The sequence below is a fragment of the Polyergus mexicanus genome, unplaced genomic scaffold (genome assembly GCF_030449975.1).
Source record: "Polyergus mexicanus isolate NDT 795.1 unplaced genomic scaffold, iyPolMexi1.0 SCAF_5, whole genome shotgun sequence".
NCBI lineage: Eukaryota > Metazoa > Arthropoda > Insecta > Hymenoptera > Formicidae > Polyergus > Polyergus mexicanus.
The window spans coordinates 2,900,234-2,913,265 of record NW_027223325.1 but is presented as its reverse complement, the minus strand read 5'-3'; the positions used below and the strand labels follow the sequence as shown (position 1 = coordinate 2,913,265).

General features: G+C 35.9%; 1 protein-coding gene across 2 annotated transcripts in view; it reads right to left on the bottom strand.

Annotated features, from left to right (window-relative positions):
- Positions 1–4,134: 4,134 nt before the first annotated feature.
- LOC138933501 (protein artichoke) overlaps positions 4,135–13,032 on the bottom strand; it is a 72,117-nt gene continuing 63,219 nt past the window's right edge. Inside the window, exons 1-3 of one of the 2 annotated variants that reach the window (XM_070296245.1) lie at positions 7,361–7,605; positions 7,166–7,280; positions 4,135–6,167 (exon numbers count right to left, since the gene is read on the bottom strand). In XM_070296245.1, coding sequence (XP_070152346.1) covers positions 4,255–6,156 — 1,902 coding nt within the window. In that variant the 5' untranslated portion in view covers positions 6,157–6,167; positions 7,166–7,280; positions 7,361–7,605 and the 3' untranslated portion in view covers positions 4,135–4,254. Of the gene's footprint in view, positions 6,168–7,165; positions 7,606–13,032 lie in introns of those variants that run through there. The other variant, XM_070296244.1, reaches the window with a different exon arrangement.

The following is a 13,032-nucleotide window of genomic DNA, read 5'->3' as shown; positions in this document are numbered from 1 at the left end:
CAATATTTTTTTATTTTTTTGGCAAATATTTTTAACATTAGAAATATTTTCGAAAATTATCGCCGTATATCACAGCATTCAAGTTATACCAAGAAATCGGAAAAAAATCATTACGATGATACGATGATACATATAAGTAAATAAAGTATCAATGATTGTGTAATAAATTTAATATAAGATATCTGATATATCGCGGAGAGATTGATTCAAATTTATTTTCATAGCAACATTATATAATCAGTTGACTGGGGATTAAATAAAGGCAGAAGAGGCAATTAAACGCAGGTTAAAAATTTTTTGATCTTGTATCAGTTGAGCGAAATGACTCTCTTTGCCGGCGGCAATTAAAAATATCGAAGCGATTCTCGAAGGAAATTATGTACAATTTCTTTCAGCATTTAATGATCGCTTTCTATGAGCGAAATATTCCGCGAGCAGTTATGGGTTTCGTGCGAAAAATAAACGGGGAGGAAAGATGAATTTATGCAGATACTCTGCTGCAACGGATCGACCGGTTTAAAGGCAACTGTTACGAAACGTACGAGTAGTTCAAAAGAATCAAGTACCGAGAGTCTGCCTTGACAGAAATCGTTGTTTAAATCTTTGCCCTTTTGATTTTCAAATTAAATTAATATATCAAGATAAGAGCATCATATATCACATTGTGCTGCTTATCTCCGCTTTACATAATAAAAAATCTAAAAGTATACTATATATTATATAATTAATAGCACGCGACATCGTCACCTATTCGAAAGATCGTCTCTCTTCACTGAAGATTAGAAAGTATATTAATTAAATATTAAATAACTAGCTATATTCAATATCGTAAAACGCCGATATTTGTGATTATTATTATTTGACCAAATTTTTTCTCTTCATAAAGTGCATTCATTTATACTTAAATTAATAATTAATTAACCTATTTATTTAATTGGTGGTAAAAAATTCGAATAATTTATCTATATTAAGAAAAAAAAATTAAAGTTATCTATATTTCGATATCATCTTGTAGAGAGTTAAATTCTTCAAAATTGTTACTATCAAAACAGATTTTACGGAACAGTAGATAAAACGTGAAGTGAGTATAACGTGTTACATCGTTGATTCCAGGACGCGTTACATCCGCGTACGATTTAAAATGAGCAATACAAATTTAATGCATTTAATGAGCGCACTGCTTTCTGACTGTTACATGTTATTGTCCATTAGCAAAGGCCAACGAACCCTGGACATCGAGATCTTTCTCTCGCGTGAGTCAAAGTACCTTTGCTCTACTTAAGGCATACTTAAGAGATCCGGTGGCAACCTCTTTTTCTCTTCGATACAGTATCCATTGGCCGACATTCACCTTGGAATTTCTACCACTACGGTTTCTGCTTTGCAGAACCGTGCTATTGAAGGTCGTAGAATTTTCGCATCTTTGCGCACAATTCTCGTTATTAAACTTTAATTTAATCAGAAATTTTGATGAGATTAATGAATTGGCAAAAATGAAGAAATATTAACAGAACTTATAGAGCAATGAAATTTTCAAAAATAACATTAATTTGTTTAGAAAAAAAAACCGTTATCTTTAATTTTTTTTATAATTATCTTTACACATTGCATATTCTATACAAATTGTAGCGCAGATATTTATTCAGCGGAATTCGTAAAACTTTATTAGTAAAACTATTGTACTTTCATTCTCGTATCTAGATAAAGAACTGTATAATTAGACGTGACAATATATTCGTATTACGTAACGATATTTTATTTAAAATTCAATTCCAGTGTGAAAAAGCTATTACCCTTAAATTGACAACCGAAAGTCGGCGACTTCGATAAAAATTCAGCAGGCCGCGAAAACGGAATAACGCTTGATATTCCGACTTATAATGATTTTAGCAGGCGTTCGTTCGATAACCCTACGAGATACCGTTGGCGAAACCGGAAGTGGCAGACACTCAGTATTCAGTGTCAATGCCACGAAATTGCTCGGGACCTTCGCTACGGAACGAGAAGCACCTGGTATGTATGAGAACCTTGCTTCTTCCGCAGATCTCGTCCGCTGTAAAATCATACTACTTAAAAATTGTACAAAGATTTAATTATTATTCTTTAATAAATAGATCGTCACTGTTTAATATATTTTATGCGATTGGAGTTAGGGATATGAGACTCTTCGTTAATCGATCGAGAAGAAAAATTTTGAGTTAATTTTGAATAAACGAATAAGATTTAAATTATTTCGTTTTATAATATGAATTGAAGCTATACCGATTAAGCTAGAAACTTGATCATTTCACGCTTTAGTGGGATTCAATAATCCAAGGTACCCTCAATCGTGTATAGATATTATACATGATCCGCCTCGTTGTTTACTGCGCGTGACTTGATACAAGACTGTGTTTCTTGACCGGCAGTTCTTTCGAGCAGAAAGAACGCGATATATATATATATATAATTTTTACTTATTATTCCATGAATTTTCAAGCCGATGAAATTGACGAGAATGAAAGCCGCGGAGTCATTAAACTCCCGCCAATATTAGTTTCGCGCGGTTATCAGGGAGAGAAGCGCGATAGCAGACAGTAATAAGGGCGCGAGCTCTATCTGCTCGAAGGTCTAATTTAAATTCCCCCGCACAAGATTTAATTAAACAAATCGACTCGTCTGATCGTGCCGCCACTATCTTGAAAAAGAGCTTGCTTATTTAAGGAAGGGAAGATCTCTCTCGCAGTGTATTACGAGCGCATCTAATAAGACACGAGTCTCAACTCGAATTAATTAGATTAACGATAAGGGAATAAGTGTGTTGCGTAATTACGCCGACTAGCGTTTTCCGGTTTCTGTGGCGGAAACGCGGTTTGTTTTGTCACACTGTTATAATCGACGCGGTGTGAAATGAGATTATTCCAGTGGAATTAACTAGTCGTGATCTCAACTCATTGAAATTATTCGATTTTAATTCCCTCTGATTCAATATCGAAATAACGGAAATCGTTACATTATATGATGATTGTCTTTGATCCAATTTTTTTTTTTTTTTTATTATTTTTGAGATGCTTCCAATTATTTTATAAGACGACTGATTGATATTTCATACACGTCATACGCGCATGATGCATCAACCGTTGGTCGATATCGATCACGATGTAAATGAAATAAAATCGCTTTCCGGTCCTCGCTTCTCCGTCATAAAAATAACGACGTTCGATTACTCAATTTGCTTACACAACACTACGACCGTTACGGAGTCTACCGTTATAGTCTCGATCGGAGAGATAGAAAAAAAAAATAATCGGGAAAAATTTCTAAACGACGTGCCGACCTTCAAACGGGTCTCAGAAATCCAATGGAGTTGGAAGTCGAAAGATACCAGCGTGAAAGTCAAGGCCAGCTGGTTGCAAGCTGCACGTTTCATCTCTCGTACATCGGACGGGTTGTACTATTATTATTATTATTATTATTATTACTATCACTGTATGATTTTGCGCGGATTTATGGGCGCGTTCGGTGAAAGCGAATGGTCAGGCACTTTTGCGAAAATTGCTCTCCGTCCGTCTGCCGTTCTCAGGTAAATATTAGATGCGGTTTAAGGTTTCGTCGACCGATCGCACGAAGAAGCTGCCCCTCAATTGATTAAAAGAAAATAAAATTAAAAGAAATGGCGTACGATCGTCCGTAATAACTCGATTTTAACACAGATTGATAATTTATAATTCCACTCCGTGATAATTTGAATTTCTCGAAACAGAGCGGGAAAATCGTATGATAAAATAATTACAAGTTGAGGATAAATATTGGTGAAAGTAATGATGTGTCAAAAATTTATTTAAAATGTGTTCTTGCGAAATATAAAATCCTTGGCCTGAAAATTATGTGCACGAAGAAGGTGCGCATTAAAATATCGTGATATAAAAACGCTTTCACTCACTGAATGATTTGCGTAAAAAATCAAAGGATGTTTTTTAAGGTAAAATTTAACAAATCTACATTTTTTAATATATTTAAATAACGTCTCTCAGAAATTTTGCATTTTTATTGGCAATTTTACAACGTCTTTTAATGTTTCCAAAGGAAATAAAAATATATATTAATAATTTAGTGTAAATATATATTTTATTTCATATGTGCGATACAATTTCTTATAAATGCTTGCAAATCAAAAATAACGTATGTCGATTAATTTTCGATATATATATTTTTCGAGAGAATTAGTGGAATATGTGTAGGAGTCTTGTAGCTTAAAGGATTATATGAGTTTCATTAAATGTCATCGAAAACACCGCCTTGCATCTCTCTTAAATTATTCTCGTAAATGTATAAGCTGATTCCAAAGCCGGTATTGAGACCATGAAGAGCACCATTTTCCAACTTTTGGAACGGATTCTTGGATATGTCCAGAATGTAAAGACTGCCAAGATTTTTGCAGGCACCCTTGCGAATCTCGGATATTTTATTTTCCGAAAGCCAGAGACGCCTTAAACGACTCAGACCGTCGTAGCTATCGCCTTCTATGGTCGTCAAGAGATTCTTGTTCAAATACAGATCCCGAAGAGTGGGCAGATTGAAAGCGCCGCGCGTTATGCTAGAGATTCTGTTTCCGGTCAATGACAGAGTGAATCTCGGGGCTCGAACGAAATTGCCTTCCTCGAGCACGTCGATCTCGTTATAATCGAGGTGCAAGGAGTCCACGGATGACGGAAGATCGGCAAACCTAGCTTTCGCGATGTTGTTGTAAGCAAGATTCAGCTCCTTCAGAGCTGTCAACTCGGCGAAGGTGCCCTTTCGCAGATCGCGTATAGAATTGCGATGAAGATCGAGAGTCGTGAGAGCCGTCAAACCTCTAAAAGCGGAAAGCTCGATGGTCGTTATACTATTGTTCGTCAACGTTAGCGATCGCAAGGATTCTAAACCTTGGAAGATGTCGCTCTGCAACGCTTTGATTTCGTTGTCGTCGAGATTTAAGTATAACAGACGAGAGAGCTTGGAGAAAGCGTTGTCGGAAATAGACGCTATGCGATTTCCGCTCGCGACAAATTCCGTCAGAGTGTCCGGTAGACTGGAGACGAAGTTGAGACTTTCCAGCTGATTATCGGCAAGAAACAATCCGCGTAATTTTATTTTTTCGAAAGAATCCTCTTCGATCTCCTCGATCAGATTGCCTTTAAAGTTGAGTCTCTTCAGATGATCGTTCTCGATCACTTGGCTCCGGATCTTACGGATTCTATTGCCCAGAAAGTTTACGTACGTCACATCGGCTGGCAAATCATTCAGCATCTCCTTCGTGATCTCGGTGATCTCGTTGCTTGACAGATCCAAGGAAGAGATCGGCAGCGATCGCAGCCGATACCAATTTTTTTGGAAACCGCTGATGCCTCGCTCGCGAAGATTCACTCGCTTCACGTCACCGTCAATTGACACTTGAACGCATCCTTTAACGAGCTCTTCATCCTTCTCAAAAATCGCCAACGATGTCACGATGCCATCAGACTTGCAGATTTTCACTCGAGTATCCTTGTTAAGAGTTTGGATCTCTTCAAGCTTTACAACTAGCTCTTCAGCATCGAGCTCTGCGCTGTCGACTTCCTTTTCCTTTTCTTCGCTCTTCTCCTTGAAATTTCCCTGATCCATCGTCGCCGCTAGTCGCTTCAGCTCCTCTTCCTTAAGGAAAGAGTTGGCAAACACGCCCGTGCTCATGCTCCAGAGGACATTCCCATCAGTGAGAATCTTGACGGATCTGGTGAGACCGAACAGATGTCCCCTTCCAAGATGTTGGATAGGATTGCGTGAGATATCCAACAACCGCAGATTTTCCAGGCCAATAAACAGATTTCGGACGTTCGTTATCTGATTATCCGACAGCGACAAGCTCCTCAATTTTGTTAGATGGGAAAAAACAAAGTCCGGCAAAGAAGTCAATAAATTGTCGGCTAATATAAGTGACTGCGTGTCGAGCACGTTATCGAAAGTGTTCTTTTCCAATCCGCGAAGAGAGGAATTTGACAGGTCTAACTCTGTACGATTGAAGCCTTCGACGAATCGAATGTCCGTCAGAATGCCGTTATAGACACCCAAAATTAAATTTGAAGGTGTTTCGATGATCATTCGTGAATCTAGGGGCGAACTCGCCACTAGAAGCAGCAAACATATGACGAAGAACAGCATCGCGATCTCTCCTGAAAGCAGTTGATGAATTTTCCTTTTTTTTTTACGAAATAAAATTTCTCGTATTTCTATTTCAGTGTGATCGCGTTTATAATATTAATCTATGTACCATAAATTCAAAAATAATCGCCTATTAATAATTCAATATAATAATTTTGTAATAAGATTAATAAAAATTTTAATATACACACGAAATAGATAAAAAATTATTCGACATCTATTTTTCTTTAAATAACTTTTTAATTTTCCAATCTTTTTTTAATGTGCTTTTTTCAAAATAAACATAATCATCGTGATGATAATTAATTAGAAAATAATTAGGTAGAGAATATATATATATGTTAGATGTAATTAATTATTTTTTTATCCGTTTAATCGCGGTAAAGTATGAGAAACTTTGTCAGGGCGTTGACTCTACGATTATACGCCGATAGCCTAGAAACATTTCATAGCAGATGCATCAGAGAATCCCACGATTATTTTGCGACACTACGTATAATAGCCGGCTCTCTCGCGTATCGGCATAATTACAAGAATCCCGATAAACGGCGGCTCGGAAACTATTCTCCGAAACTCTTATGTCAGATATTACAGAAACCGGTTGCGTCACTGCGGAGCCGAGATGCGCACAGATTACATAATTCGTGATATCTCGCGATAATTTCCATAAACGCACGCATTTCAGTGGTATCGATTCTCATTTACAGAAATATTAATTTCGAAAACATTACAAATTCAAGTTACGACATAGGAAGGAGTGGAACGACAGACGACTACATTTTCGCACGCTTTGCGGGGGACATTTTACAAGTCGTATCTAATTAAAATTCGATATTCAATGTAAAATAGCAGTTGAAACAAAAAATTATATCATAAAATAAACGTTACGAATTGAATTTCAATTACAAATTTATGTACCAGTTTCTATCGCATAATTATATTTAATTAATGTATCGCAAAAACTCCGGTTCACGCTATCGCGTAAGAACATACCATATGTTTCACTTACCGATCAATTTGCCAAATCACCGAGGAGGATCCTCGATGCCTTCTGTCCTCGAATACGAACAGACAAAGACTGTTTTGCGTCTTCTATTCCTGGTGGACAACGGGTAACGAGATTCCTGAGGACAAGGTAATCGCGAAAACAGGTCTTGCAGGCCTTTATACAGTCCCACGCGTGCATAGATTCCTAGATTCGTACCCGTGTATGTAAAAGAGAGATGCCCGTTCTCGGCAAGTGATCTCTTATCGGAAAAAGAAGGATGAACGATGATACGTTTGTTGAATCCGATTCAACACTCGAGTCCATATGATGTATCCGCTGGCGAGAATCGAAGAAAATAAATAGCACGAGCTTCGAGGATGGCCTTCCTCGTATTAAATCACTTCGTCACGCTTTAATCGACGCCGACGTTTATTCTAATCTCTCTATTCAATTTCGCACGAATGATTTAATCACAAACTTAACATCACTCGATGTTTTAGAAATGCTTCTCAAATATCCTAGGAAAATTTCTCCTAGATTTTTGTACAGCGATCTGTTAGAGTTATCAACGATATGCAAGTAAATCGATCAATAATTTTTGTAAATTAATAAACAATTCTTTATTATTATGTGTTAATGACACGTTAAGATCGCGCTTCAAACATTTTAAAACATTTTTAAACCGCATTTTACATGAATCGTTATCTTTTTTGTTATCTATCTAAAGAAATCTAAAGAAATTAATCTTAAATTTGCAGTCCTAATATTAGGCAAGCAATTTAATCTGGAAATAAGAATCGAGTTGTGCATGAATTAAAATTTTTCAATACAATTCTTGTTTTCATCTTACATCAGACAAGATTCATACCGGCTGTCTTTATTATATTGTAGGCCACGCTACGTAATATCGCTAAAAATTATGAGAATAATGAACGAAAATAACATCGGGAACGCTTCTGATAGTCGATCGAAGGTTCGATGAAGCACGACCGATCTCGATGGACCGCAACTGTCTAATAAATTCAATAACTCGTATATCCAAGCCGGAACACGTTGATGATCGAGTTAATTAACGTCACAAAAACGATTAATGACGTTTCGATAAATCGGTTCAATTTTAGCAAAAGCTGAATTCAATTAAAATCACTTTAGCTCATAAAATTGATATCAGTTTTGTACAAAATATGAATCGCTGAAATAAAGCGGATGTGTGTATCTGAGAGAAAACATTGCTACCGTTAATACAAAAGTAGTATATTAATATGAAATATTAATATTAATATCGAGATAATTAACGTGATTAAATAATTTGATGACGATTTGTCAAATAAGAATTTCTTTAAAAAATAATTCTATAAATTATTTTTTTAATATACTTCGATTATACATTTTATGTATCGAATACTAGTCAAGTGTGTCTTAGCTCATTTTTCTTTTCAACCACAGATCTTTTCCTAAAATTAAATGCAATTTTCCTTAGTGAAAGTTTAATAAGACGTTACGATTATTCATACAGATTATTCGGTATAAAATTGTTTTATATCTCTAAAATATTTGATACTATGTATATTGCAGAGAGATAGAGACAAATAGAGAGAAATAAAGAGAGAGAGGCTATTATAAACAAAATAATTTATATAGATCTCAATTTGATCCAATTTGTCTTTTTTTTTTTTAGCAGATAATTCATCGCAAGAATATGATTTAAAAGAATAGAATGAATATGATTTAAAAGCATAAAATTATAAGGGATTGTAAATATTGAAGCTGTTGTACACGCGCGTATAGCACGCAGGACCAATATTTTCTGCAGATGTGCATAAGTACATTTATCTAACTACATGCTCGCGTATATTTTTCTACATATTTATGCGCACGTACGCGCGACCGTCCTTTTAAGATATACGAAACTCCCGTACGCAGATTGCGACGTATCGCGTGAGAGATTTATTTTCGAAAGAAAGCATTCGTATAGAAACACCTCGTGCAAAGGATAAAGATTTGCATAGTGATAAGGATGTCCTGCAACGAGTTCCTCGGTGTTCCTCGCTGTTCCCTCGGGAACATCATCGTCGCGCAGAAACAGACAAATTGACCAGGTGTAAGTACGCGAAGTAAGCACCCTGCTAATCATTATTTTCGCGCGATTTAAATCTACGATTCCCCTCGAAATTTATCCCCTCAATATTTTTCTTAATTTCGTATCTATATTACAGAATTTTTTACACACACATACACACATATATATACATGGAAAAAATCTACAGTTTTTTCCCTATCTATCGAGAGGAATTCATAGACGGAGAGAAAGTAACGGGACACATCATATTAATCAACCGTCATCAGATGAAACTTGACGAAGGTATCATCTGCGCTATTTGACGAACTAGATCCCGCTAAATCGAATCTCGATCGAACGTAAGGCGCGATTAACGGGGGACACGCATGAGTAACAACGATATCAACATCTCGTCGCTTTGCTCGATCTCGCGCGATTTCCCACAACGCGCATTCTCGCGCTTATAATCGCGGATAAGTTTTGCCTGCGAGCTTCGTGCCGCTAATTTCTAATGTTCGTGATCAGAGATGGAGGTGGATCCTTTGCTCCTCTCGCCCAGCCAGCCGTCGTCGGTACGGAGGTCGTCGTACTTCCGGAAATCAGCTCGTACCTTCCGCTATGAGAACCGCTGGATTCGTCGGATCACGATTATTACACGCGGGTACAAGAGCACAGTGGGTTCGTACTTCTCTCACGGTTCCATTCACAAAAAAAAAAAAAAAAAAAAAAAATAATCAGCCGTCCGATACGGCTCACGTACGCTCAGTTAATTAAGTTTGTTGCGCCTAAGTACACCCTCAGACGGTGTCGAAGGTTGGGACGATATCTCGCATGCGATTAATCTGCACTCCGAGCGTCTACGCTCCTCCGATCACGTATTACTTCCTTTTTACGTAAGCCGGATACGTATTTCACTCGCCGCGCGAAGCTTCCTTCCCGAAGTAAAAGTAAAAAGATTCTAAGAGATTCGACGCGCGGCCTTGGATCTATGTACTAGCAGAATCTCACGTTGCCGTGGTACATTTTATTAATATAAAAGAAATAATTCGTTAATATAACAATATCTGAAATATTTTACAAATAATAAATATAAAGAAATTATATAAATAATAAATAAAAAATTATAAATTTTCTATTGCAGTAGGCTCTACAAAAAGGCAATAGCGTGTTATGACGTGTATAAAGATTTATTCGATTACTAAAAAGTTTATTTATAAATATTCTTTTTAATTTGTGAATTGTTTTTAAGCATTTTTTAATACTATATTTGCCATTCACGCTTAATCTTTGCCCACTCATCCGTCGAGATTTGTCACACCGTTCATGTTGTTAAAAATCATTCTACCTAGATGTTGAACGTATAACGATGAAGCTCATAAAACTAGATATAAAAAGAGAAAGGATTTCTCAATACTAGCGTCAGGCACCAACTATTTAGCACACATGACGAAATTATTGCGATTAATCCGCGATTGCGATAGTTTGTTCTCGTAATAAAAAATATGGCTTATTTATTCTTAGAATTAAAGTCAATGTTCTCTAATTCTACGGATCACGAAACAAAAAGGTGTCTGCGTGAATGGCCTCGCGTCAAATTGCACCCGGCGTTAATTAATCGCATGTAAATTTATGTTAAGCTCCGCTTCGAGCCGAATAGATTAGCTAAAATGTATAAAGGCTCCCTCGTAATTTTCCATTAAAATTAACAGAATAATGCGCGGCGAATGAGGCGAGGATGGTGATATTCCCGGGCTAGGGTGTAATAATTATTCCGGTACGATTGTGTTAAATAATTAGTGGTTTTAATCTCGGTCGTGATACGACAGGATGCGCGGTGGAAGTTGCAGGACACAATAATTAAATTTGTAACACGAATCTTCTCTCTCGGTCTTGTGTCAAACGACAGTTTTAGGATGTGGGAATCGTTTTCAATCATCTTTACAGTAACACGTATGTGTGTCAGTGTCAAACATGTCGCGCAATAAAATTTGTGCTTCGGAGAGAAACAAATCAGAAAAATCGATATTTAAAAAGTACAGTAAATTAGACGGACAAGAATGTGACATGTTAATTATCTCATTGACATTATCTCGGAATCTGAGAAACGTGAGATTGCGTAGAAAATTTCCCGGCGAACGATCATCGGCCGAATAATTATTTATGAAGCGTCGGGTCGTAATAGTTAATTGAATTGTACGCAACGGCGTATACGATTCGATCTAAGTACAATAATAATATTGTACGTGCGGCCTTGCATTGTTGCATAGACGCGCGCGAGCGAGGTAAAAGAACAGCGTTTGTGCCATTGTTCCTTGTCGAGATTTCTTGCAATATCTCTTTCGATATTGATGCGGCCATAATGCTAATCGCTCGCTGATATGAAATTCCAAGCGATTTTCACAAGAGTGTTTCTAATTCTCTTCCTGTCATTGTGGCATATACTGAAAATAGTGCACAGGTATACCAGAATACGCGAGAATACGAAGGACATAATTTTTAATAAAGCTTTCTTGGATGCGACAATGTTATCTTAAATGTATGATATTTTATTAATCATTATTAATGTCACGTTTCAAGTGTTTACGTTTCTTTCTTTTTCTTTGGAAATACTGGCTGTGTATTTTGCAATGTGACGTTTCACATGCGACTGAGGTATAGCTGTACATACTTATCGCTGGGAAATATTGATGATAGAAGGAAAAGAAGAAACAGAATAAAAGTAGCAACAGAAGTAATTTCTTGAACAATTTAGGATTTCGTGTAAATAAACATTACGAAAAAATTACATATTTTGCATACTCATATGCATTTTATCAACGCAATTTTGTCTGTGTATTACGAAACTATGATGTCGCTTTTACTTTTCAAAACTATTTCTTCCATAATATTATTCTTTATAATTTTAGAAATATATTTAATAATTTTATATATTTTAGTAATTTTAAAAATATATTTAATAATAATTTTAGAATTATATTTATGTTCTTGGCAAATCTTTTTATTTTATCAAGACACAAGAGTTTTAGCTCGGATTTGACGCACCGGATAAGAATTTGCCTTTATAATTTTTTTGATAGAAAAGAAGAATCATTCTCTCTTTCGAATTTATTAGCAGATAATCATCGCGATTCAATATATACATTAGCGTCATTTTCAGGCATTAAATTATCGACCTTATTGAAATGCAACGTGGTCTGTTACTTTCGCCTAGATGAATTTCTGACTGGATTTCTATCCGATCGCGGTGGCTAATATCTAAATGCCGCAGCGAGCATTAAATTATCATTCGGAAGAAGTGCGTGCCTCTCATTAAACGCACGTAATACATGTATAGCGATAGAAAACTTCATTTTATCGACTCGTTTAAAATTACTATGAGAAATTTGACCGCAACCATACCTTGAAACATGAACCCCATTGCACTTTCTTACAATGTTTGAAAGATAGTCTTTAAGGATCAACTTTTACCCAGGTATCATGAATTTGTTGCGCATTTCACTTAAAATGGAAATTAAGGTCATTTCCTAAAATAAATCTTTTATCTCCTCTTTAATTTTATGCACTTTTTAGCGATGCAAAATAGCGCATGTATTATCTTATTTCTTTCTAGAAAATTTACATTTTACATAAATATTTAAAAATCTGTCGCATGTTATTATGAGAGAAACTACGAAATAATCTTAATTTAAGATTTTTTTTACAATTGAAAATCTACTTTAAGATAAAAATAAATCACACGAATACAGATAGATCGCAGATTTTAAAAGATTTAATCTTAACTTAAAATTTCGACTAGAAAATCATTTTTTCAAGTACAGTTACTATCTCC